We start from the raw sequence: 27,224 nt of genomic DNA, 5'->3' as shown, positions 1-27,224 counted from the left end.
TGAACACACAACTAAAAGGAGGGACTGCGTTTTTTTCTGTACAAAAGGCACAATAACCTCTACAGGGGTTTTAGTGGCTAAATACTTACGTTCCGTTTTTCCAGTGTGACACGGCCCCCGGTAGGCCCATCTTTTAAAGACTCTTGGCTCTATAGCAGCCCAAAGTCACTCGTCCCAAAGCAGACAAGAGATGTGTTTAGCTAAGAGAATGAAAATACGATGAGGTATGGGTTATAATCACATGAAAAGAAAAAAACAGACCAACAAGACAATCTCATGTTATTTTGCAGTTTATTTAGTTTTCAATTGCTTCGAAACGGTCCTTTGAAGTAAAAAGGACTTATTTTAGAGATCCATCAAGTTTACAAATATGGTAGACCAATTTGACCTCGGTTTAGTGCAAACTTTCAACAAGGCGTCATACCTCAGTGACATGAACAAACAATTTTACAAAATTCTGATGAATTCAACTTCTACTTGGTTAAACTTTTTTAATTGACAAATCAGTCAAGATAAAATATAAGAATCATTATCGTTTCATGACGCACCACTACAAAAAAAGTAATCACATACTTTCCGTGAACTGGAATTTTTATTGGGGACAACACGCTTTAACCTCAAAACTACCAAAGAGCAAATAATATTCTGTTTAGACCTAATATATAATGATTGAAGAGCTACTGGCAGTTTATTAAAAGTGACAGCCTTCAATCTGGCTCCAAAACGGATGCTGAAATGACAGATGTTAAAATTGTGGAAATCTTTTCTATGTAAAAATGAAAACTGCTATCTATATTAAAAGCAATGTTTTTTTTCTTGAAGAAAAATCAAGTCCATGGCAACAACAAAAGAAACCAGAGCTTCATGTGAACTTTTTGGCGAACGTGCAATCTTTTTGAACAAAACAACTTAAAACAAATCAAAAACATCTTTGCAACCATAAGAAAAAATGACAAATCCTGAAAGATCATTTATCTGCTGTGTGCTTAAAAGATGGACAGATCTTCATCACACAATTTAACCATTATAACTTGCACTCCACATGAATGAATTTCTATTTACTTGATGACATTTCGTAGATTTTTTCCCCCAATAACTTTAATTTGAGAGAAACCAGTAACACCAGCTAATAGAGAAGGCCTCATCTTCAGCAGAACCAGTGGAAACATCACAGAGGTTTTCCTTTTAATGCCAGGGGAGAGAAATTTAGTCTCAGCACCAGTGAGTTTCCATCAAAAATCCAAATTCTTAACGTGTCAAATTCAGTTCTAGTCTTATCCCAATTTCAAAGAAACAAATTCTCCAAAGTTCCAGTGGTTTTAAATACTGGTCTAAACTGGCGGTGTCACTTCTGAGGTGAGGGTCCTTTGTGAAAAAGGTAGATTGGTCTCTGAAAGCCTAAGACAAAAGTAGAAAAGAGTGAGAAATACACACAAACGCTACAAAAACATCACAGTTTCATTACCAAAATACAATTTGAGGCACAAGTGGCATTCGAAAACACTGACCTCTAGATAAATTCTGTGGAGTTCCAATGAGCTCATAACTGTTGAAGCCCACCTCAGTAGTCAGGAAAGAGGAGAACTGGTCCGGTCTTAACCGAATGCTATGGTAATTTTTACCGATGACCTCCTGGAAATGAAAAAAAAAACAAGATGAATGAGCCTGACCTCAACATGCCCTAATTTAAAACTGTTAAGTGATGCATGTAGTCAAAATCAGACCCCCGCCTCCCCACAATAATATCCAATCACAAGCAGCCACTGGAAATGCATTTGAGATGCGTGCTAACAGCGGGTATAAAGGTCAAACGTCTCAGCTGACCGCTTGTGATTGCAACACTCAACATGTCAGGTTGTTACTAGCACACGTACAGTGAGTTTCTTTCTCTTGCTGTAAGAGTTCCAGGGCTGAGGCTCCAGGATGAAGAGTCCCCCCGGCCTCAGGTGTCTGTAAATCCTGTGGAAGAGCCGCTTGAGTCCCGCATCACCCCAGTTTAGGTGGACCCACTTTGTCACGCTCAAACACAGGATGACATCATACTCCTCCTTTTGTGTCAGTAGCAGCGAGTCGCTCTCCAGAACATAATTGCCCTGTGAAGTGAGACAGAGACAAAGAATCAGGAAACTGATGTCTAAAAATGTGCATTTGCACAGACCCCTATTGAGTCACACGCAAGAAAAAAAATTGTGCTTGCCCATGCAAGCTGAGTGTGAATGTCGAAACATCACTTTACAGATAGTAAGGTGTGATTTTTAAGGTGTTGCTACGTGGTTGTGGGGGTTGCTTACATGCCCACATAAAAAACACCCCAAAATCTCACAGATAAAAATGAAGCGACCAAATTTTCATTTAATCAGGATTTCTAGATGTATTGTGGTGATTCCAGTCCAGTGTCTGTTGAATTTCAACTAAATCAAACCTCGGGAGTGAGAAAGTCCTCCGTCAGCAATGTGAAAGACTGACAGCATGACAAGAAACATTACAAGACATATTTTCTGTTATTTTCACCTGTTTCTCAAGCTTTCATTTTATGCCAATAAATGCAAATATAAACTGTGTTTTAGTAGTTTACAGAATGAAACAAAAAATATTTTCACCTAAACACATACCTATACATATAAAAACTGAAAAAAAATTTGAAATAAAAAAATTCCTGCAGCTTTATAAACAAATTTGAGACAGATATTTAGCTAAAATGTACTTGTATGAATAAGCACAGATGCAGGATGTTAAACAGAGTGTAATCTGACAAAAGATGAAAGTTTGTGATCGCAGTAAGCACAAACTAACAGTAAGCAGACGTTTATCTTCATTCTGCAACATAAATTAAGCAACAAATCTATGTAACTTCATTTAGACTAACTAAACAGTTTTTGTATTATTATAACACACTTTTGGCACACCTCTGTGATCAAAGCAGGCTTTATAAGGCTCAGCTCCTAAAATGGATGACAGATCAGCATGCATCTGTTGCATAATGAGTTGAATTCATTACACAGATTGTTTTTTAGTTCTTTTTTTACTCTATTATACACACTGCATGAGTACAGTAAGAATTTACATACAGTATCGCATATTCGTTGTATATTCGTTTTATAGATCACACTTTGCAAATTGATGTTTACATTGTAATGCCTGTTAAACTGTGCAAATGTGATATGACAGTGAACTCAAACGCTCTCGGTCTTACCTTGACAAAGGTGATGTTGGCAGGGAAATCTCCAGGAGGAAGATTGTTTGCGCTCATCTCAGGCAGAGGGGGAGCAGCTATGGGTCCTCTTGAGATCCTGAGCGACACTGGGAACGAATTCTTCACATCAGGGAGGCCTACACAATCCCCATACTCCATTTTCCCACTCTCACCTTTCCGATCGTCGTCTGTGGACTTGTTCTCCACATCACTCCCTTTTCTCTCCTTGCTTTTCTCAGCCACTTCCATCGCTACATGTTCATCTGTCGGCGCACGCTTCTCTTCATTTCTCTCCTCTCTCTTGCTTTTTTCTCCAGCTAAATCCTTCTCTTCTTCCCTCTCTCCGTTTTCCCCTGAACGTCGGGACTGCTGCGTGTGGACTACGGAGAGGTAATGGCGTATGTTTTGTCGGGCGGCATGTATGAGCGACCCGTCAATATCCAGACCCACGATTCGTGCCGGGCACCAGTTCTTGGCAATGGACAGCGTCACGTGGCCGGTGTTGCAGCCCAGATCTAACACGGCCTTCCCCCTGAACCACTCTGGTTTGAAAACGCGGATTCGATGGTCGTCACTCAGCCCCGGATTACGATAACCGTAATATTTGTTATAGTTGCCGTACTGAAACTTCTTTTTCTGCTGCTGGTTTTGATTGTTGTTGTACTGTGACCTGCAATGGTTTGGATTGGGTCTGTCGGCACCTCCAGAGGCACGGCCTGAACCTGCAGCTTGAAAGGATTGAGGATTACTCCCGGTGCTTCTTGCCCCATATGAACAATCTGTATCCATTCGGCCGCTGGGACGCTTGCGTTTGCGCTGTCTGTTTGATAAAGGGTTGGTGGGGTTTGTGGATGGTGGTGCTGTCGAGGCATCATTGGTAGGTGGAGTGCTCCCACTTTTGTCTTTCACATCATCACCATTTGTGGTTGAATTGGGCTTGTTTGAACTCTGGGCCTCAGGAGTGGAGCTCAAAAGTGTTTGGTCGTCTTTCAGAGTCTCTGAGTCAAGGCGGTCCACCACTGTGCCTGACTCGTGTGACGTGGAGAGTGATGTGGCTCCATCAACTTGTGCTGCTGAGCCGCCGTTAGTCTCGGAAAACTCAGGCTGCGACACCATTGATTCACTCAAACCTCGTCCTCCTGCTCCGTGGTGCTTGTTTCTATGTCTTCGCCTGCCACCGCTTTTCAGTGGAGACATCAGCAAACTTCGGTCTCTTGTGCTGGGGCAGTTGAGATTGAGGGGGTCTGTGATGTCTCTGGGTATCAGGATCTCTACAGGGTCTCTGTTTTTGGCCGGCAATGGCGAGGACTTGGGTGTCTCCGCATTGAGAGCCCGGTTCACCTCTTCATCCAAAAGGCTGTTGAGGTTGAGCGGGTCAAAAATGTTCCCGCCCAGCAGGAAGTTTGTCGGCAGTACAGAGCTGCTCTCAGAGTTGGCACGGCGTCGTCGTTTACCAAAACCAGGGTACTTGAAACCGGCACTCATAGTGCTACGCCGCTTATTGAGTCTCTGCGTTTGCTGTTTGGACTGCAGGGTACCGTTTTGGGTTTGTGTGGAGAATTCAGCCTCAAGCAAGCCACTCTCACTCGCCACACTGTTATCAGCGATGCTCTCCGTGTGCTGGTGTGATGTCACATTTTCAGTCTCTTTACCATCCTCTTTGCAGAGGTGTGTATGTGTTGTCTTTCCGGGTGAATGGAGGACGTTGGTATCATTTCTAGAGAGTTCGGAGGGCTGATGGGAAGGGAGCTCTGTGTTCCCCTCACATGATAAAACAGATTCTTTGACAACAGACATCTCTATCATTTTTCAGGTTGGCATTTGAAGAGGGCGTGAAGCTGAAATAAAAACATAAACGAGTCAGGCGAATTTGCTCTCGCATTAAAAACTAATAAATAGTATTCATAAAAAAAGCCTAAATGAACTATTAATGGAATTTCTGATTCCAAAAGATCCTTACTGGAATTTTAGCAACAATAATAAGACATAGTTTTGACAAAGTATAGTATTGATAATAAACCAACGATCAAAAATTGGCTTTTGAGAATCAAATATAAAAAAACTGTAGGAATTTCTTTATTCATAACATGGTCTGTAAACGGTACACATTAGATTTCCTTTTTAATACTTAGCTTAACACAAACACTTTGATTCATAAAATAATAACCAATAAATACAATTTAAAAGTAAAATAAAAGTTAACAGTGCAGAGTAGAAACAGTTTGACTGATGTCAGATCCTGCTAACAAGTAGCAAGTAAATGTCGGGTTCTACGTCACCCAAATTTACTGTCCGCGTCTTCGTCACTATTGTAATAATTACTTCGTATGACCCCGCCCCCAACTCATTAATAATACATTAGACAGCACGATTAACACAAGAAAATATACGAGAGAAAATAAAGATGTACCTAAACAGGATCAATGCTCCTCAACACACAGCCCGGGGCTCGAGCGCTCTCTCACCGCGATCTCTTAGAGGTACACCGCACACTGCTTGCCTCTCTCTCCCGTATTTATAACGTTGCACGGAGGACAAAAAACCTACAACAGACTGTATGGTGTTGCAACTGCTGTCCTCGCACATCCCGCACTAACGGCGCCGGTGCACGAGCAAGCGCCCGCGCGCGCAGCTGTCCGCTGACATCACGTCCAGAATCAAAATAATAAATTCAGAGGACACGCCCCTTCAAAATAAAGCTTATTCAAATGCAAAATACTACAGTTTTGGAATATCGTCAAGGCTTTGTGGAGGTACGGATAACAATGAGCCTTACAGTTTTGTTTTAATTTATTTATGCTAACTGTTAACTACCGAGCGCATTGACTGAACTTACTAAAGGATTGCAGCGTCTCACTGTGAGGAACGGGGCTTTCGGCGGAATTTATACGATAAGTGTCCGATGACGCCTTGATTAGCAGCTGATACAGCCAATAAGACGCTGATGTTTGGGAAACGGTTGCATCAATGACCAATAAGATAAGCTTTGGGGTGGGATTACCCTAGTTTTTATTTTTCTTGGTGCCCTATGCAGGCGCCTGCGTTAAAAAGGACAACTTTGTTAACAGGTTGCAGCAACGCATGAATTGTGGTCGGACGTCGTAAAAAACACAGGTATATTATATATGTTTTATTTCACCTCGTTACAATAATAGCATAGTTTTGTACATATGTGCTTTAGGCTCACGTGTTACACACTTACGCTCAGGCAACCCCAAAAGCCCTCAGGAGCTTTTCTTTCCACAGGCCAGCATGCTAATAAATGTGTTTTTCGACGCAGGATGAACAGAAAGAGTTATACAATCTGCCTCCCCCGTAGGATAACTAATGATTCGTCTTGTATTTGTTGCATTATTTTCAGATTGCTTCTGTTTTTTTTTTATTGACAACCGAAGCTGCCAGTTCCTACCCCCGCGTGTTTCGTCCGCTGGTACTTGTAGTTTTATTATGTCTTATGTTAATTTTGAATACAACTGGCTTGCGCAGTCTACAAATCTTCGAACATTAACCACGACTGCGTTTGATGAAAGACGAATGTGAACGTTCTTGAGAAGTAACACTAATAACACATGTCACTGTCAGATAAATAACACGAGACATAAAAATGAATCATATTACTGCGACATTTTAAAAATCGACTTGTTTTGTTTGGAGCGGAAAAATTAAAACACCCATGCATAATCTCTTTGTCCAGCAGAGGGCAGTTCATCTTTGCTCATAAATTGAGCTCTACCAACAGATGTGTTCTGTATTCTGCATACTTCATATTATTATTGATGGCAAAAGTCATCCATTCCTTTATTTAAAACCAGACAGCTTTGTCTTATAAACTTACAAATTTCGTATTAATACATTATTCAAGTTCAAGTCAGTGTGCTTTATTGTCAATTCTTCCACATGTACAGTACATACATACAGAGAATCGAAATTGCGTTACTCTCAGACCCTTGGTGCATACAAATAACATTAAACGCTGACAGTAGACGTTGAAATAAAGATAAATACGATTTAACGATATGTACATATAAACTATATGGATATACAAATGAGGACATTGTAGAACAATAAAAAAATAAAAATAAAGAGAGATAAAGTGACAATTGGCACATGGCAGATAAAGTGCAAACCAGTTGAACATTTATATCGCTGTTTATTAACAAATAGACTACATAGATTCCACTGTAACACAGGGACGTGCGCAGACATTGGTTCAAATGGAAGAAGGTAAAAAATCTAAACAAAATGTTAGATATATTAAAACAACTATTTTTATGAATCCCTAACACTCACCAAATTGTTTCATGTTTTCTCATTTTTCAACAATGTCTACAAAATAATCAGTTCACACAGAGACCATGGTCCTCTTTAGAATTCACTAATTTTATGGCAAGAACGGGCAAAAACAAAAGAAGCTAAGCCACAATGTGTATGTTTTATTTGCTAAATTTTCAATTATATTCAGAATGAATGACTACAGAATGGAAAAGGATATAATTTTAATAATAATTTTCTTTATTTTGCACAAACCAATAAACAGTTTTAATTATTTGGGTATTATTGGGACACCAACAATGACCTTCACACTAAACTGAAAAAGGCAGTTGGTGCTAACTTGTTATTTTACAGGACAAAAACCTGCAAAATTGATTGGCAAAATAAAAATAATACAGGAGCTTAACTAATTATTTTATTATTGTTGTTGTTTTAATTACACTTACTCTACCACACACACACACACTGATGGTGACAAGAACTTTGATTCACATTTGAGGCAGGCCTGTTTAGATCTATCAGCATACACAACATATAAAATTGATAGTTATTTGATGGAGTCTGACATCAAAATGATCAAGTTATTGTTAAAGGCAGGACACTTAGCCTAATGTACAGTTCAATTTTGAGATATTGGTCTATTTTGCTATCATGTCTTCTTCTGCTCTAATGGAAAGGAAATTTCCAAAAAAGCACATTCGGGTGTTTGTTTTAAACCCTACTGTACTCTCAACTTACGTTGTTGATTCTGTAGATTTCTTCCAAATTAACCAAAACAGGCTGCATATAAACCTGTTTGCACATTTAAACAAAACATTTCAAGGGAAAAGACTCTTGATGGAAGTCACTAATAACTGGAGATATGCTTTAGTTATTTTGTTTAGCCTAATCATCTCCTACACTCAAAAAAATATTTTTGCTGCCTGTTCAATTTACTTGACTTGCTTAAGTTAAATCAACACAACTTTTGGAAAATATGGTTACAACATGATTGTTTTATGTTTAGTCATATAACTGAATCCATTCATGTTGGGACAACATAAAGGAGTTGTGTTTTGTTAACATAAAATAGTTATAATAGGGCAGAGGACTTATATTTCCCAGCATGCTTTGCGTACACTGCATTTTGAGAGTTATTTTCTTAAATAAGTGTTTTATATTATGCATTTTTCAGTAAAAATAAACACTTGTTAGTGTTTAATGTTCATTTATCTTAAAAGTTTTAAAGAGTTAGTTATATTTTTGAGTTTGGTGGTTACCCTTGTTCAGAAAAGTGTTGCCTTTGGTTAGGTTGGCAGTCTTTAGAGATTACAGAGTTTGTACAAGTTATTCTTGTTGGAAATTTTTTTTAATGTACATGCCTTTGATATTGAAAAGTAAAGGTAGTCTTTAGAGATTACACAAGTTATTCTTGTTGTAAAATGTTGTAAAAGTTATTGAAATTATTGAATAAATTCATTGAATAAACAGGAACTGAATGAAACTGTAGAATTTATTTTGGTTGAACGTAAAAATATAAATTTTAGGATAACTGAAGTTAATTAACTCAATAGTTTAAAACAAAACAAAGCCTGTTAAATTGATTCAACTAAACAACATTGCTTTTACCTTAAGCAATTAACTTACATTTACTGAAATAAAAAATGTTATTTAATTTCAATGTAATCCAGTTACGTGCAACCAGTTGACATAAAAAAGTTAAGTTAGTCCAACATATTATTTTTTTGAGTGTATGCCTGACAAATATATGCAAGTTAGCAAATTTTAATTACTTAAGGCCTGTTCTGCAGATCAATGAGGCGACTCTGAAGAAGTTATTCATTTTACTGTATTCAGCTGTCGTTTCTCCATTAAGTTAGCATGTATGCCAATGAATGATATACTGCCTTAACTTAACTTTAGCTAACTCATTGGCTCATTAGTGATGGATGTTAGCAAAACAATTTTTCCGTTCTGTCTTTTGGATAATTAGTTGTGAATTCGATGCACGTGTAGTCTGTTCATCATTCACATCCACACCAAGATAAAGTCTTCTGGAAGAGAGGGATGGCTTCACTACATGCGGCTCTCTGCCTGATGTATCAAACACATGTCAGACACCTGATATGATGCACTATATACGAGATAAGGGGCGAACACGGCTATAGCTGTGCTGCGCGTGCGCGGTTGCGCGCCTGCGTGGAGACGCGGATGGGAGAAAGGCGTTTGAACTATTTCTCGACCTGATCTGATATTTTCTAGTTGTTTGACAGGGAAACTGTGCGCAAACAGAAACACACACGCGCACACATATATATTCATTTATAAAAAATACTCCCCAGAAAAACGGGACTTCTCAATCCCCCAAAGCCCCCACACCTTGCACGTGCGTTAACATTCATTTGTCTCCGGCACTTACGTAAGATCCAAACTTTTTGACTTCTTTTTGAAAACATTTCTTTTTATGCAGCTTGGAACCTTTAGACAGGGTTCCCAGGTGTCATGGAATTTCATGGAATTTTAAAAAGTCCTTTCACACATTGAAAGTCAGGGGATTTGATCTATTTTTAAGTGTCACTTTAAATTCTATCTTCCATTTATCAAAATGTAATTTCTCTTGTTTCAGCGCTGTTTTTATAGCTATTTACAGTACAGTTAGCAAACGCTGTAACATTTCTGATAATTCTGTCTGATAAAATAACAATAAAGTCTGATAATTATCAAAATATACATTATATAGGCTACTCATTACATTTGCATTTACATGTATGCATTTTTCCAAAGCGACATACATTGCAGTAACCAATACATTTATACTTGGGTACATGCAATCCCCTGGGCTCGAACCCACAACCGCAAGGCTCTTACCACTGAGCTACAGGAATGCAGGAAAGCCTAACCCATTAAATGATATAGACTCAAATTGCGAAATTCAAGGGTCATTGGCTTAAGACAATACAAACAGAGTAAGTCCTCGTATTCGCGTTGGGATGAAGGCGCTATTAAATACAAAATTTGAATGAACTAAAACTGTTGCGTTTACAATTACCATTATTACTTGGAGATCAATGCTGACAGCGCTTAATGAAGGACGTAGCAGCGCCCTCTGGCGGCGATGCGTAGAACTCTCCTGAGTTGTATGAACGTCTAGAGAAGATGTATCTTGATTTTAGCTGTCTTTGCATATTTTGATGCTTTTTGTCTGATTTTATATCATTTTATGATCTTGAGGCCCTCTAATAGTGGACCCTGGTCCCCTGGCTGAGAATTATTATTAAAATCTAGGCCTTTTAGATTTATTAGAATGCATCATTTTTCTGTTTAATGACTTTGAAGCTGATTTGAAGCAATCTATATTGTGTAAAGTGCTATTTGTGAGCTAACATCATGCAAAAATTCAGGTTGCAGTGGTTCAAACTTTTTATAAACGAATTCAATACCATTTTAAAATAACAAAATTATAGAGCTTTATTAAGTGATAAATGTACAATTAATTTACAATTTACAAAAGGTAAAATAAATATATTTACATCATTTGTGTACGGTAAAGCACTACAGACAGGAAAATAGAATGCCGAGAATAACACAAAAGGAATGTGACAGTGGGAATTGAATTACTACAGAGTTTGCCGACAACAACATTAAGAAACCAAGTCGGACGTTCTGTATGTTAAGCATAGGCCTTAAATATTTCTTTCCCACCTTATGCCAGCTCTACAGGAATGCAAAGAAGTCCAGCTTCTGTCACAAGTAACTCAGTCATGGTTTCTCTGTATTTTACCATGGCCTCCATACACACTGCATCTGGTTCTGGAAAAGAGCTCGCCTCAGAGTCCGGAGTTGGCAGGGTGGTGCTGGGCCTGGGGGCCGCACTGGAGAGGGGGAAACCTGAAGATGAGGTCCTGGGACTACAGGCAGAGCAGGGGGCGAGATGCTAAAAGAGGACGATGATGCTGATGACGAAGAGTCAGTGGAAAGCGGGGAGATGGTGGGAGGAAATACAAAGTGGCAGGGTACGGGGAGATACGTGGGTGAACTGGAGAAGGGTGGAGTACTGCTTGAGTAACAAGGCGACGGTGGCGGGGAGATGGAGTACGGAGGCGAGAGGTAAGGGTGGGTCATGGGTCCAGCTGGGTGAGGATGGTGAAGCATAAAGGAATTGGGATACAAACTGTTTGGGTATGAAAATGCCTCCGTGTTTCCTCTCATGGGTCCCATCGCCTGGACGTCAGCCCTGCACGTCAGCTCTGGGCTCGGGATCCAGGGAGGGTGGGCAGCTTTGCTGTAGGAGTCGAGGTGGTGGCACAAGCCCTGGATGAAGTTGTCTCGCTGAGAAGGCTCCACACAGTCAATGAAGTTAGAAAGTCGCGAGACGCACTCCTTAAAACCAGCTCTGTAGAGGGGATTGGAGGGCATCTGTGCGTTGACGGGCTCCTGGACTGAGGAGAAGGGTACATGTGGTCTTCCAGAGGGCAAAGCAGGAGCGTATGTGTCCTGTGGGTCTGATTTCTTAATACTATCTCCTGAGATGAGGAATCGGGGTGAAGACAGAGGAGGGGAATGAAGAAGTATAAAGAAAAAGAATAAGGGGGGTTACAAGTGTTCGAGTGAGACAGAAGGAGACGTGCAATGTTTTATCATAAATAATTATGGTCGTTTGTCGTTATTACAAAAAAGTGAGGGTTTTGCCAAGAAAAGTTGAGAGGGGAATGAGAGTAATTGAGGCAGAGAGATTATTAAAAGTAGTCAAATGGTATTGAGTTATTGAGAATGAGGTACATTTCGTGTTAAAATGATCAAAAATAGAGAAGGGGGAGAGAAAGACAGAAACAAAAAATACATTAGAATCTTCTTTTAAGACATTTTTTAACAAAATAAAATCGCTCAGCTTTTAAAGTTAGACACCAATATTGATCATTTGTATTTTTAGATATTACATGTAAAATCACAAAGCGTTTTATTTGTCTTTAGTCTCATAAATTCCGACAGAAAACTTACCCTGACTTTGTCTTGGCTTCTGCGCTTTTTTCTTGATGTATTCGACTGTTAACTCTAGAATCTCAGCTTTCTCCAGTTTGGGGTTTTGAAGTCGCTGTAAAAGTGAACGTACAATGCACACGCTGAAACATTTCTGATACGTTTTTGTCGTTCGTTTAAAATTCACAATGCGCTTTTATCTAAGAAAGTTTTGCATTAAAAAGTTTGCATTTCCAATCTTACCGAGTCCAGTGTGTTATCCAGGAGAAGTGTTCTCAGCTCATCTAAACGCTGGTTAATTCTGTCTCTCCGTTTCTTCTCTATAACAGGCTTCAAGATCTAGATGGAGAACGTCATATATTTGTATTGTTCTTAAAATGCTAAGCATTTTTTTTAAATATAAGTATTACGAATGTCTATTATATTCATATATTTATCTACTCACCCTTTTGGTTCCTCGACGGCTTGCCATTTTTGGAGTAACCATCGCAGCACCAACGCAGAGCGCTTTAAAAGAAAGCGTAAAAGTCGTTAAACAAAAGTATATTCCAGTTGCTCTTCCTTGCTTGAGTTTTTTTTCTACTAGTGAGGATCATCACACACGCGCGTGCTTATATTGGAGATGTCGGCCTGTCATTGGTGACGAGGTGTCAATGACGTGTCCAACCTTATGGTCGTATTCTCCTTATGGCTCTCTGCTCTGGTCTATTAACCTCTTAATATATTCAAAGATAAGCAACTATAAATCGATTATGTTTAATAAAATACCGTTTCCACGGCTTACGAGGGACCATATAGCCTTTCCAACATGCAATTGCATGTACAGCAGCGGGAAATTGGAAAATGATAACATTGTTCTTAAATGTCCCCAAGTCCTTATTTTAAAAGTGAACTCTTTTAAGTAATTGAATTGAATAACAAATAATATGGCAATAGAACGCTTATGACTTTATGGACTGGTTTATACTATTTATTGCGCCAATAAGTCAATTCAGAGGCAGGTAACACGCGCCTCCTGTTCAAAGTTCACGACCTCCAAGCACAGGCATTCAATGTGTATAATTTACTTTACTACACAATATACAATGCTACATATTATTTTATAATTTACTTCGAATTGTCGATAACACTTTACATTGAAATTGTATAATGTCCAAATGACAGGATGCTATTGGTTTAGGATTGTTGTTTGGGCATTTAGTACGTTTTAAACCTCCTAAAACCAAAATCAGGGATAACCCAAGTCAGAGTTCAGATTTTCTCGTGGGAACAGAATATTGTCTAACTGCAGATGTGTAAAAACGAACACAGTGACACCAGCACCGCAAGACTGGAATACTTTGGAATTGCATAGATGCGCAGTTTTCGCGCATTGCTTTCTCACCTGCAACCAACAGTCAGATAGTGCAGAAAGATCGATCGAATACACACCAAATGCAAAATATCGTCTGGAATTCTATTTCAGTTTCTGCTTTCCGCAGTTTTAACAGCCTATATGCCCTCAGATGTCTAATGGGCCTGGTCTATCCCAAGTGTGAGTAGGCCTTCATATTGATTTGTGCTAGCAAATAAGCAAAATCTGATTTGACGTCGTCAATAAAAAACATGATTTAAAAAGTTTTGATATTATGTTATGAAGTGTGTCTGTATGCTGTTACCACTGGCCATGTGTTGCTTCACTTTTTGACCCCTGGCACATAGGAAAAATCCCGTGGGAAAGCTTAATGTTAGCTGGAGCAGAGTGATGACACGCTCACCCACGCTCATAATTCCATTAGTATTATGATGCGTTTAACACGTCTGTTTAACAGTGAACGTTGAGCGCGAGGTCTGTCGTGGACAAAAGGTGGCGGGGAGGGGGAGTCAAGGTCTTCACCTCAGAGATTGAATTGAGAGGAATGTATAAAAATATTGCCTACATGCTTTTGTCGTATAATAAACTTTGAAAAAATGTGGGTCACGATGAGGTGGACGACGGGACTATGTAAAGCAATCCGTTTCAGCGCAAAGATTGTTGTTTCGAATCCAGGAAATGCAGGCTACTGAGGGAAATGGGCCTATCTGGAGTATCTGCCACATGCATACATATTAATTAGCAGAGGGATTACACAAGCCTACCTAAAACATAAATTGTCGTTTTATTACAAATCTAAATCATTAGTTTTCTAATCTAAGTTATTGTGATTTTACTAGCGGAATATAAATCGGAAACCATCGTTTTAAGTTCCGTACTAGAGAACAAGTGTTTGGGTAATTCACAATAAGTTTTATCTTATGATTCAAGCCATAACACGTTGCTCCACAAATTAGCATTTCAACAAATTTAAATCTTTACCTGCTGGACCAGTGCTGGACAAAAGGGCACGTGGAGAACTGTGGCACTTGAGCGCCTGTTACGCACAGGTGTGAAACAGACACGCTTAACATTCTTCAGAGCAAAGTGTGAGCACGTGTCGCGTGTGCCTGTGCAGTTACTGCTGGGTAAATAAAAAACCCAACTGCGTATATTGATTAAAAATATAATTATAATCAAAATAGGATTATTTATCATCGTAAAATTATAGTTTTACAGATGGAGCTTCACAGTATGAGGGTGTATCCTCGTTTTAAAGTACACCTGTTTACTCAATAACCTAACATTAATTAAAATAATATGTAAATAAAACCAACCATGCAGCAGGTGAAAAATGGAAAGAACATTTTCTCGTTTGAAAATTATTAATTTTAGACCATCTCTAAAAGCCACTTGTGAAAGTCGGGCATTATGATAAATGGAAAGGCATTGTACCGTACACGATTATAACAACTTTTCCACATTCTCATGTCACGTGATAGGTTTGGATTTATTAGACAGATGCGCCATATTTTTCAGGCTGCAGGCGTCTGCTTTGAAAAGCAATCATATCAACAAAGAGATACTTCTTTACAATTTTATTGATACCAATATGAAAATATTCTTTGCCAGCATTAGCTTTTGCGGTTAATAAATAGAATAAATTAATTGGTTAAATTACAATAAAAGAATAATAGAAAATAAATGGTCGAATAAACTGATTATTAACAGTAAAAATATAAGTAAAAATCTGGAAGCCAGATAGGGGGTACATTTTCAACAACACACTATATTAAGAATAAAAACTTCTGAGCATGCGCATTCCTGTAAATCCAGTATTGTGATACGGTGTGTAAACATTTTTCATGTGAAAAAGCTTATTCAAGGCTGTAGCCTATACTAGACTAAAAACAAAAGATATTTTGTCGTTATTAGTGAGTAAATAATAACTATATATGAATTGCCCTGGGAGGCACGGGTAACTGAGGGGGTCTACTACAATTCCCGTGGGAAACTTTAACTAGTTGGCTGAAAAGCGATGAAACACACATCCTTCTCTGCGTGGTTTCAATCTTATAATGGCCCATTTGACACATCTTGTTAACACCGAACGTGTGGCTGAACCAGTGTCAGATGTTCCAGTCTGAACAAACGTGTGTGTTGAGTCAATATTACTCCCCTTATTGGATTGTAGTGAGGAAAATAATTGGCAAATAAACGTTATGCATTGTATAAAAAATGTTTTTTTTCTGTATAGTGCTTTAAATAAGACGTCAAACATTCGTCTTTCTCAGGGAATGAATTTATATGAGAAACACCAGAATAACACCAAGACTGTTCACAATTGTGACTGGTCTGTGAAAATGCGTTTGCAACGAAATGCCATGCAATTTAGTTTTGCGCTTTGGGACATGGCTTTTAAATGTTGGGCTTTTTTGGGTATACCCCATGCGCATATTTTAACATCCTTTAAAAGTTCGGCTACAGCCTTACCAACAGGTAATTTCAGAAGTGCTATGATGGGAACCAGTATTTAACCACACTCTCTCAGCATCACGGACCGTCTAGACACCTCAGATTTTTTATTACCTGTCAAATTTTGTACATTATCAACATGGTAGAGAAGGTTCCCACGACACTTCCAAGTTAACACTAGTGCGCACAGGACACTGCATGCATGCGTTCACATATAGTCTCCATTTTTATCACTTGGGTGGTATTTGTGATTGATCATAGACAGTCGTCCATCGGGTTATTATTTTATCCAACGTAAATTATGAGTACGCAATTTCTTCGAAATAAGTTAAAGGATCCATGGACGAAAGTTTGTTCTTTCTGTTTTTTTCTCTTTCAGGTTTCACTCAAAGACGCTTACTTGATTTGCACACGAAAGACTTTGAGATGAAAGCAAATGGCACGCGTAGGACTACTGAAGTGTCAGATGATGTGCTTGCATTTGAATAAGAATGTGTCAGGTGAGACAAGTCTGTCTGGTAATGTTAGCATAATGTTCCTGTTTGCATTGCGCACAGCTATTAGAATACATATTAAACAAAAAAGGAGAAATAAATCATTTCATTGGCCATCTAAGTCAGACCACATTTTAAAATAAATACGCCGATGACTGCCTTCAACACCGAGTCATCGCTTGGCTGTACTGTCTTTTAAAGACATTTTTAAGGGGAAAAATAAGAAAAACATGACCAAATACTTTTACAAAATGCCCACATGATTGTTTGCCTGAATAGAGAATAACCTACAGCCACAATCTTTCTGGAATGTCACACAGCTGACGCGTCTAAATATGTAAATAATTTTACCTTTAGCAATATATGCAGGTACACTCAATGGTGTTACGATGGGAACCAGTTATTAAGCTCGCTCTCCTAGTAACACTGTGCGCTTACACCTCATAAGGAGAAACACCTTTGCTCATTTTATTACCTGTCAGAATTTGTACATAATCCAGAGCGCACAGGCCGTTCCCACGCTCCTCTCCAATAAACACGTGAGTGTATGGGAAAATGCCGCCTGCCTTCACGTATAGCCACTATTTTTATCACTTTGGTGGTACGAGTGATTATTTATAACTGTGATCCAAGAGGTCACGATGTCATGGAGTACCTTAATTTCGTTTCTGAAACTGTTTTGTGTTGCCTTTCAATTGCCTGCGCTTCATTGCCATGGGATTTGGCAATGATCAGAATTTGTTTTTCAAAAGAATAAAATCTCTCTCTTAACTTGACAGAACCTTGGAAAGATTGACAAAGGCTTTATTGAACATGACTTATATTGGTTATTATAGGCTTGGTCTCATATAGCAGCTGTTTTTATTGCACCAAATGGTTAAGGGGTCAATCTTTTCGTGCTTTTTTAAGATTTACATTTCCAACATATATATAGATAATCATATAAGATTAAGTGGGGAATGTATCCAGGTTAGGCACGTGGTAACACATTGTAATAATTTTAGTCACTCTGAATAACTTGCTGTATTACTCTTAGTTCCATTTTTCTCCTAAAAAGACTAGTACTGTGCAGTTCATGGAAAAGGCTTAACATTAGCTTATTGTCTTGTATGAAATGACCTCTTTCATATAGTGAGATGGCCGCGCATTCATATGCGCACACGGCGACTATAGTCCGCACGCGCGACCATCATTCACACCAGCAAGATTGCCACGCGCCCAGCCGAATGGCAGTGAGGTGTCAACACATTTCCTTCCCCCCGAGGGTTAACAACACCCTTTATTTTACCCAAATGTCTCTCAGTGCCTTTTGACTAAAACAAGCAAGTTTCACAAGGAAACTGACTGATTTATATTCCGTTTTTTACGCGCAACCAAGTGTGATGTTATTTTCGACGAGCTATAGACTTATACTGCTCATACAATAATAATAACAAGTCATTGCAACTATAAAAGCACCATTTATTTTATGAAAATTGATTAATCCTGTGATTATGGTGAAATGCTGCAACGCACACTTGTGACCTCACATTTAATATTCATATGAATGCTGGAAAATATATATATAATAAAACACTGCCATGCAGGGAAAAAAGCAGCAGAGCCCTTGTTATTATCATAATGTGGTCGGTCTCACCATGCAGCGACGCGTGCGTGGGCTTTTGATATGCACAATGTCTCACTTTTCTCATGCACACGTGCCCACGGAAGTCGAGGTGTCAACGCGTGTGCCCTCAAACCTTTTGATCTGAGGTTGCTTGAATGTCTTCAACCAATTCGAGGTTTATAATATGAACTAAATACAGATCTTACAAAATAGTCGTAGCTATTATTTCTACTATGTTTAACATTTGTTAACATAACAAATGTCATGCTTTAGTAGGCTATACAGTATACTTAATTTATAGTTCTACCGCATATAACGCATTTAACTCGCCTACATTCATTGACTATTATAATGTTATATTATCGTGACAAATATCTTTTCACTGTTTTTGTTTTTACATAGCATCACTAGGCATGGGACTTTAGGGATTGGCCTGTGGTAAACAATGGGCGCGGCTTGTGACGTCAGTGTCCGAAAGCACATAAATACCCGTTGGCTACCTCAGACATGCATCTCACGATTGTCTGCACACTGCAAAAAGAGATCTGTCTCAGCATACTTGACTCGAAACAACACGTGGATTTTATTGGATTGTATCATTTCTGAGAAACATTATTCTTTGGAGTACATGCGGAATGAAAATCCTCGGAGAGACTGAACACATCAAAATGGACAGAAAGGTAATCATACATTCCTGTTTATAAATCTTAATGACAAATACTGACTTCATGCATGCTTTAGAATGTTAGTATTGTCCACTGACGTTACTTTCCGTTATCCACAGCTGTTAAAGCCACAGGTAGAAAGACGAAGGAGAGAGAGAATGAATCGGAGTCTGGAGAACCTGAGAGCTTTGCTCCTGCAAGGACCTGAGCACACTGTAAGCAACAAATCCTTTCTTTACCTCACACATTTAATGTCATTTGGAAGAAGGTTCTCCAAATATCTGTGTCATTGTCTGAATATGTTTGGAGCTTGATCTGAATTCTCCTTTTTCATTCTTTGCAGAACCCCAATCAAAGAAGGAAAGAGAAGGCAGAGATCCTGGAATACACCGTCCTCTTTTTGCAAAACTCAGTTGCTAAGAATGCGAAGGATGAAGAAGAAAAAGAAAAGTGTAAGTTTATGGACGGCTTCTCTACGTGTCTTGAAAAAGCTGCTGGTTTTCTGTCCGATGAAGGTGAGGCTCGTGGGTTCCAGGGTTCGGTCACAGCCACACTGTGCCAACGGCTGAAGCAGCCCTGTGTACCGGCCCACATTAGACTGCCTGTCAAACTCCAGACCTCCTCCAGAATGAAGGTTCCAGAGTCACATGCACAGCAGCATCATCGGCTGCAGACACCCGTCTGCAAACAAGGACTCTCTGCTGCTTTCAGGAACATTGTGTTGCACCACAACAGGTTTCCTCACAGAAGCACAGAGCCCAATATGCTTCAGTGTCATGAAAACACACATTCAGCAGCCCGGCCGACATCTCAACTCCAACCCCCTGTCATTCAACCGATGTGGAGACCTTGGCCTTGAAAGTCTTTCAAAGAAATATATAGAGACATGGACTCAAAATACTGGGGCTTGTGTAATAATCTCATCCGTAATATAGGATGTGGACAGACATGTTTATTTCTAAAATGAGTTTATGATGTGACATCATGTTGAAAATGTAAAATGTGTACATATGTATGATAAGTGATGGCAATATATTTTTACACAGATGTTTTTTTTTTTTGCATGATCTGTATACTGGGTGTATGATCTGTAATGCATAACAGATGTATTTATCTATTTTGCACATTAATTTATTCCTGTCATTCCCTTTTATGTTGAAATATAGTTGTATATTGCGGGGACTGAACCAAGTACATTCCATCATTAAAAGGTTAAAAAATTAACCATGCCTTTGTGTGAGTTTTTTAATATTATATATTTTAGAATTTCACTCTACTCCATTAATAGTATTTATATTGATGACAATTTAAAAGGCAAAGCATGTCATGCGCAATTGCGCATTAAGGGCATTTGTTTGCCGCACGCGCCAGATATTTACAATAGTCTTTGATCATGAAAGCCTTTGAAATGTGCGCTGCCAAACGCGTCGCGCAGGTGTGAGGAGTCTTTGGGGCGGCACGCTTCCATGCGACTTCTGTTTTCACACCTTTGGCTTCCTCTTCTAGTTTGTCTCTTCGTGTTCATAAATAAATCGTTTGAAACGGCGCCACGTGCCCTGGCACCTTGGAAACATCCGCCTAACCAAAGATGATACTTTACCTAAACATGGGGACTTCTAACTATCTATGTATGATCTTAAGCCCCTTTTTAAATGTCGCGCAAAAGCAATTTATGTCGTAAATTAAACATTTAGACATTATACATATTTATAATCTGCAGGAGAACAGTAAAAATAAAAAGCAACATGCTCCTTTGTTTTTTTGTCGCAAAACTGTAATATGTGGACATTAATAAAGCAAACTTTATTCTTCTCAGAAATTGGGTTTTTCTATTTAAAAAGCGCAAAAAATACTCACGAAAGACTTTTTATTCTTCTTCGTCACTTGTTTAATGCTTTGGTTAAATTGTAAGAACACGCAATCATGCCATTACAGTAGATACCTTGATATTCACTCTTGGACATCAAAGAAATGCTAATGATGAGACAAAAGGCCGAACTATAAACAGGTTTAACACATGCGCTCACAATTTAGTCCTTCAAGTGTTACCTTATGCAGCACGCGCATTTCCATCCTTTAAACCTGAGAAGTGCGACCTTTTTACACAATAAACCTCAAGGTGTCCAGGGAACGAATGTCACATGTCATTCCCACGCACCAGTATCACACTTTTCTATCATGATTTTAGGTTATTTTATTGCCTATTTTATTTTATTCCTATGACTTATTGTTTTGTCACCAGAATTAAGCAGACCGACGTTTCATGTTTGTTAGTTACCTTGTTTGTTTTAATAATAATCCTGAAATATAGATGTATAATTTGTTTTGCCACCACTGTTATATACACTGTAACAAAAAACATTTTATTTTTACAAAACAAATTTGACACATGAACACTTACTCTTAAAAAAAGGTTCATTGATTTTTATATTGAAGAAGCTTTTGGTCCCACAAAGAACCTTTAACATATGCAGAATCTTTCTTTAGATAAAGAGATTTAAAGCATCGCTGTGAAGAACCTTTTAAGCGTCTTTAAGTGTAAACATACATTTTTATCAACCAAGTCGAATTTATGACATCTCATTTGTTTACTGTACGATCTCTTGTGTAAAATGTTTTTATATTCTGGACACTATAAACATTTTAGACGCTGCAGTAAAAAGGATGGATGCAAAATAAAGTTGAAACGAAAGCTTTCCAAACCTCAGAGCGGTGAGGCCCACCAAATACATACCTGCCGCTTAAAATCCCCATATTCTTTTTTTGTCTTGGTAGTAAAATAATATGGATTTCATTTGAAATATGTGCAGTCTCAAATGGTAAAAAACTGTAATATTTACTATAGTAAAGTGAAGTAAAATTTCTAGATAGAATTTTAAACATTAATTTAGTAAAGCAACAGTTGATTACTTTTTATTTCCTGTTTTCCGCATAAATCAGATGATTCTGGATATTTTCAATAAGATAATTCTGTAACAATGATAACTTTACTGAATATAGCCATGTAAAAGATTGAAATCATAGTAAAATGAATGATTGAAATCATATTTTGATGCTCCTAATCTCATTATTATGAAAACTTTAGTCTGGTTTTGACAGACAGGGTCAGACATTTGCATACTATAATTTATTATAGTTATAGTATAGGCTATGCAATACTGTATAGGAAATACTGTTCATGGGCTACAAAAAAAAATGCAAATTATATTTTGGTTAAGAAAAAATGACAATAAATACATAGTATTTGTGTATTCTGCGACACACCATGTTATTTGCTATTGACTACTGCAGCTCTCTTCCCATTGTTTGGTGTCTTTGTTTATGTCAGTGCAGCTGCTAAAGTCATGTATGACCCTGTTTGATCTCCACAAACATGTAATAATAAAAAAATATTTAAAATTTTGGCACAAGTGTTCACCATTAGGTTATTGAAAAATATGTTTCAAATATTAAAAATGATGTTAACAAATTTAGGGACTGCACTTTTCCCCAGCAGCTCACAGTACCAATCAAACTATCGTTGAGACCCTGGGGTGAACGGAACCCACCCGACCACCAGGGTATTATTCAACATCAGAGCAGTCCTAGATCAAGTGAAAAGTCTTGTCTAGGCTGGATACAATTTAAATTTGACTACAAATCTCAAACGTTGGGGTGTTATTTCCTGTAATATTTATAAGAAGGGGTTTTAACATCTCAAAATCAAGAAAAAGAATCACACAGCTAATGGTAACATAAGTCTTCCTTTATAACTCACCATTTCCATACTCAATGAGTTTGAGTTTGCCATAAAATGACCACATCAAACGAGCTTTTTTATAATATAAAAGTAAAAATTTTGCAACACTTCTTACAACTCACAACAAAAAAAGGAACAATTACATAAACTATAACTTGTGGAATGTGAAAAGAATAACAATTTACGTAAGGGGTAAAAAAATAAGTACATTAAAACAACATTGCTTGAAAAGTATTTTTTGCTCTTTGTTTTTTTATATAAAGTATGTCCATCCATCCATCCATTTTCTACCGCTTATCCGAACTACCTCGGGTCACGGGGAGCCTGCGCCTATCTCAGGAGTCATCGGGCATCAAGGCAGGATACACCCTGGATGGAGTGCCAACCCATCGCAGGGCACACACACTCACTCATTCGTATGTCCATATTGTTTAATTTATATTACAAATATGACTTAGCTTTTGTCCATTCTTTTACGTGAATGTGATATTTACAAGGTAAACTAAAAAGTTTTTAGTTGTACTTTGTATAGATATTGTACTTTTAGAATCAATGGTATCTAGAGATGATATCATAAAGTTCAATTTGAATTTAATTTTCATTCCAGATTATTTACAACTTTGAGACGTCAAGCAAAACATTTTTGAAAATATACAATTAAAGAAAAATTGTCTCACGGATTCCTTTGTAACACCACAAAAGTCGCAAGAATTCTCCAGATGTAATTTGAAACGTTCAAATAATGCCTTAACATGATCAATCCTGTGTAACATTTTAAAGGGTACCTCTATAACTGTATTATTTATTAAAAAAAATATTACCTATATTTTTTTTATTCCACTTGATATTTTAAAATGTAGGTGCATCATAAAGCATGAGAGCAGACTGTTTGTGACGTCTTCAACAGAAAATGATGTGATAAACAACTGAATTGCTTTTGACGTCATAGTATTTCACATTCATGTGTGTATGCCCAACACTATTAACAATTAAATTGAAATGTATCTAATAAGAATTCAATTTCAAAGAGAAAACAGAGTCGATCCTCAGTTTTTTGTGACGTCTCTCTGTTCGTGCTTTCAATACAAACACTCTATAAAAAAGTGGTGAATTTCCCTGATATTTGAAAGCCAATTGAAGGATTTTCATCTTCGGTACAGCAAAGAGCTTGTCTTGGTAAAAAATAACATAATGCATATAGACATAGGCTAGTACATATATTTATTTGGAAAAGGCCTTCACGTGTATTATGTGCACTCCAATTTACTTTTGTAAAATGTATGTATGTTTTTGAACAGAAGTATAGTGAATATAAAGTTTCCCACAGTTCATCAATTTACTATGGTCAAAACAACAGAATAGTATAATACTCAGTACCCAAAGGATTTAGCGGAGATTTTTTGTGATTTTCTGCGACTGTCCGCTTTAAGTTTAAGACCCGCCCAAGAGGCCATTTTGACTGACAGCTCAGGCGAACAATGACGTTTCGTTTCATGCCCCCTCATGTTTATGGTTGTGGAAATGTCTCTGCGATAACGTTTATGAGTTTATGCCATGAGCATCGCATACTTTGAATAAATCAGCGTTTAATTGATTTTGATGAATGTTCATTGACACCGAAATAAACTTGTCAGCGTTCTTCATAGATCAGATGGCTTTATGTAGTTTCCAGGTGTGTTGTTTAAGAACGTGACACACAAACAGGTGAGGCTGACTTGACTCAAAGACACAAGCCTTCACTGCCCAGCATAATCAGATTAATATTCGGTTGTCAAGTGGTCACGTGAGGAAAACCGTTTCCGGGTCCAAGAATCTATTCATGTCAGGCGGGGCTACAGTTTAAACAGCTGTTAATGAGAACTGATCCTCACATCACGTATCTAAGCGGAGGCTTTATTAATTCACAGTATACACTACAGTCTCCAGACTCACGAAATTACCGACATCAATATTTCAGTAAATTGTGAAAAACGAATTGTTTACTGGCCATGTGGGATTTCCTTACGAAGCTATAGGTTAGGATCGTGGTTTTCTGATAGTTTTACAGCTCGCCATGAGCGAATATAAGCATTTTCTGTTGTTTGCCTATAGCACCTTATTGAGCGGTTGACCCGGAAACAGTATATGACCTTCCATATATGATGGTGCGTAACAACAGACTAAACAACTGAATTGGATTATAAAAGTAATGATTTTTATTAATATAATCTTGATCTATGAGAAAATGTTCTTTTTAAAAATCAAATTTATGACGACTATATGTTCTGTTTTAGATTTGTTTAAAACTTCTTTCCATCAGTAGAATATATGAAATCTGAAAAGGCTCTGAAACTTGTTAAAATAATAAAATAATTAGATTTATTGGAAGTGAATGTATAGAGCCCTACTATTTATATATGTTTTTTTGTTGTTGAATATTTTCTATTATTCTTGGCATCCGTTTTATCGTTATGCGGCTTGCTTAATGGTTCATGTAAATGTTTATATGCCGTTATAGGCTAGTTTTTTTTGTAATGGATGTTGTTCGCTAATTGTAAGTTACAGACTTTTACCCTTCTCTCTCCCTTCTATAGTATCTCTGCTTGACCTGTGGAGCAGTGTTTTATTAGATGTTTTACTTTTGGAGCAGGTTTTGACGGAGTGCGCCATATGATGACGTCACGAGTTTGATTATGCGAGCAAAATCCTGCTGTTTCTGTTACAGTAGCGCAGAGTTTCAACATGTAGGGTTATACCATAGTTTATCGGTTTAGTACAGTAAATACACCTTAAATTCTCAAATGGGCTTCTACAAAATCTGCTCCAATATATTCTTACGACAAATATATGGTTTTACGTTCACTAAACCCAATATAATACTGGCTAAGGCGTTCATAAATTCATGCATTTTCCCCCAAAATTATAGAACTCAATTCCCATCAGTAAACATTGTCAGAATAAAACCAAAAGAATGAGTTGAACTTGTAAGCCAGACTTCAGAAAATACTTTATTGACGTAAGGTTACTTACAACACAAAACTGAACACACAGTTATGTCAGGATTCAATTTCGAACACAAAATGACAAAACGAAGACTTCAAAACAAATCCCACTAAAGAAAAACGATATGCATGCATTTGCATTGATATCTAACAGTTTAAATGTGTCCCAGCGACTGAGGATAGAACCAGTTGACGGGAACATACTGGTACCGAAGACATTTCACTGGTATTAATATTCCTCCATAACATACACACAAGAGTACAAAACAACCACGAGCATGCCAAGAATGGAGGTCTTCACTGCAATTACAGACTGAAACGTTTGAATTTTCCTAAATTAGTCAGTCAATGTGTTTAAGTGCATATATTATAATAAACAATTATACACTACGGGAAAAAAAACGACTTGAACTTGCAAGCAAGAGTTTAGAAAATACTTTATTGACTAAACGTTACATAAAACAAAACGCACAGAGTTATGGCAGTATTCAATTTCGAACACAAAATGACATTCAATTTATACAAATCTGTCACCAGAATCAAGACCTCACATCTCCAGCAGACGGACACACCATGTGCTCAGCACCATTCCTTTATCTGTCAACTGGAACATAGCAAGAAAAATGTTTAAAAGTAAAACCTACTGAAATTCACCAACCTTACATCTGCTACAAACACAAGACATTCTGAATTAATTCGCAATATGACTATATGTTGTAAATCTTACATTAACCAATATAAAGGCCATATTTGATTGACGGTCTCAAACACTTACCTCATAAAAGAGGATTCCACCACGAAAGCAAATCAATCTGTTAAGGACAATGAACAGACGGTTTAAACAGCGTTTAAACAAATTCCATTTAAGAAAAACTATTACATGGTTTAACCCCGACGTAACGCATGAAGTCGCATTGATATCTTAAACGGTTTAAATGTGTCCCAGCGACTGAGGATAGAACCAGTTGACGGGAACATACTGGTACCGAAGACATTTCACTGGTACTAATATTCCTCCATAACATACACACAAGAGTACAAAACAACCACGAGCATGCCAAGAATGGAGGACTTCACTGCAATTACAGAATCAACCTTTAGATATTTTTTTCTCAGTTCATAAGTCGCCGAATTCAAACGCATATATTATCAGAAAGAACTATACACTTTAAAAATATCTCCCAAATTAAGTATTCAACATTACGTACCTGACTGCAGAGCAGGCGTTGCTGTGTAAAAGAAGAACGAGAGACGAGCACGCGGGTGTTTTATAGGAGTGGCGTCGTCATTTCCGGCGTGGAAAACCTTTGCGCTACCGTTTTATTCCGACAGGAGATGCTAGAGGACTAAGTAAGAGTTAAAAATCTTGTTCAAACTGGTTGCAAATAATTATACGAAAAATCTTTAATCATTTTAATATCTTGTAATCATTTTTACCTAATATACAATAGGTAACCCCGACCGGGAAAATGTATTACGTGGTATTGAAATGACTTTATATACAAATGTA

General features: G+C 37.8%; 3 protein-coding genes, 1 long non-coding RNA gene and 2 other non-coding genes across 8 annotated transcripts; 1 reads left to right on the top strand and 5 right to left on the bottom strand.

Annotated features, from left to right (window-relative positions):
• Positions 1 to 274: 274 nt before the first annotated feature.
• mepcea (methylphosphate capping enzyme a) lies at positions 275 to 6,037 on the bottom strand. 2 transcript variants are annotated; one of them, XM_056746995.1, is made up of 6 exons: positions 5,604 to 6,037; positions 3,367 to 5,031; positions 3,194 to 3,300; positions 1,875 to 2,093; positions 1,509 to 1,632; positions 275 to 1,398 (listed from the first exon to the last, which is right to left on the bottom strand). In XM_056746995.1, exons 2-6 carry the CDS (start codon positions 4,997 to 4,999, stop codon positions 1,346 to 1,348), a joined length of 2,136 nt encoding a protein of 711 aa, XP_056602973.1. In that variant the 5' UTR covers positions 5,000 to 5,031; positions 5,604 to 6,037; the 3' UTR covers positions 275 to 1,345. The 2 variants fall into 2 exon arrangements, with proteins under 2 accessions (XP_056602973.1, XP_056602972.1); XM_056746994.1 differs by having other exon boundaries at positions 3,194 to 5,031.
• Positions 6,038 to 11,178: 5,141 nt separating this feature from the next.
• her1 (hairy-related 1) lies at positions 11,179 to 13,173 on the bottom strand. Its single transcript, XM_056746737.1, has 4 exons — positions 12,867 to 13,173; positions 12,665 to 12,760; positions 12,443 to 12,536; positions 11,179 to 11,967 (listed from the first exon to the last, which is right to left on the bottom strand). Exons 1-4 carry the CDS (start codon positions 12,906 to 12,908, stop codon positions 11,222 to 11,224), a joined length of 978 nt encoding a protein of 325 aa, XP_056602715.1. The 5' UTR covers positions 12,909 to 13,173; the 3' UTR covers positions 11,179 to 11,221.
• her7 (hairy and enhancer of split related-7) lies at positions 12,046 to 20,107 on the top strand. The gene is made up of 5 exons (XM_056746738.1): positions 12,046 to 12,120; positions 16,609 to 16,729; positions 18,732 to 19,009; positions 19,114 to 19,209; positions 19,338 to 20,107. Exons 3-5 carry the CDS (start codon positions 18,965 to 18,967, stop codon positions 19,851 to 19,853), a joined length of 657 nt encoding a protein of 218 aa, XP_056602716.1. The 5' UTR covers positions 12,046 to 12,120; positions 16,609 to 16,729; positions 18,732 to 18,964; the 3' UTR covers positions 19,854 to 20,107.
• Positions 20,108 to 25,694: 5,587 nt separating this feature from the next.
• On the bottom strand, positions 25,695 to 27,009 carry LOC130419699 (uncharacterized). 2 transcript variants are annotated; one of them, XR_008906534.1, is made up of 3 exons: positions 26,923 to 27,009; positions 26,490 to 26,526; positions 25,695 to 26,318 (listed from the first exon to the last, which is right to left on the bottom strand). It is a non-coding gene; the product is annotated as an uncharacterized LOC130419699 (long non-coding RNA). The 2 variants fall into 2 exon arrangements; XR_008906535.1 differs by having other exon boundaries at positions 26,490 to 26,940.
• On the bottom strand, positions 25,874 to 26,008 carry LOC130420241 (small nucleolar RNA SNORA57). Its single transcript, XR_008906600.1, has one exon. It is a non-coding gene; the product is annotated as a small nucleolar RNA SNORA57 (small nucleolar RNA).
• On the bottom strand, positions 26,650 to 26,784 carry LOC130420242 (small nucleolar RNA SNORA57). The gene has a single exon (XR_008906601.1). It is a non-coding gene; the product is annotated as a small nucleolar RNA SNORA57 (small nucleolar RNA).
• Positions 27,010 to 27,224: the final 215 nt, after the last annotated feature.

This window comes from Triplophysa dalaica, chromosome 4 (assembly GCF_015846415.1).
Source record: "Triplophysa dalaica isolate WHDGS20190420 chromosome 4, ASM1584641v1, whole genome shotgun sequence".
Lineage (NCBI taxonomy): Eukaryota > Metazoa > Chordata > Actinopteri > Cypriniformes > Nemacheilidae > Triplophysa > Triplophysa dalaica.
Note: the sequence above shows the minus strand (reverse complement) of the source record. Positions and strands in the feature narration are given on the sequence as shown.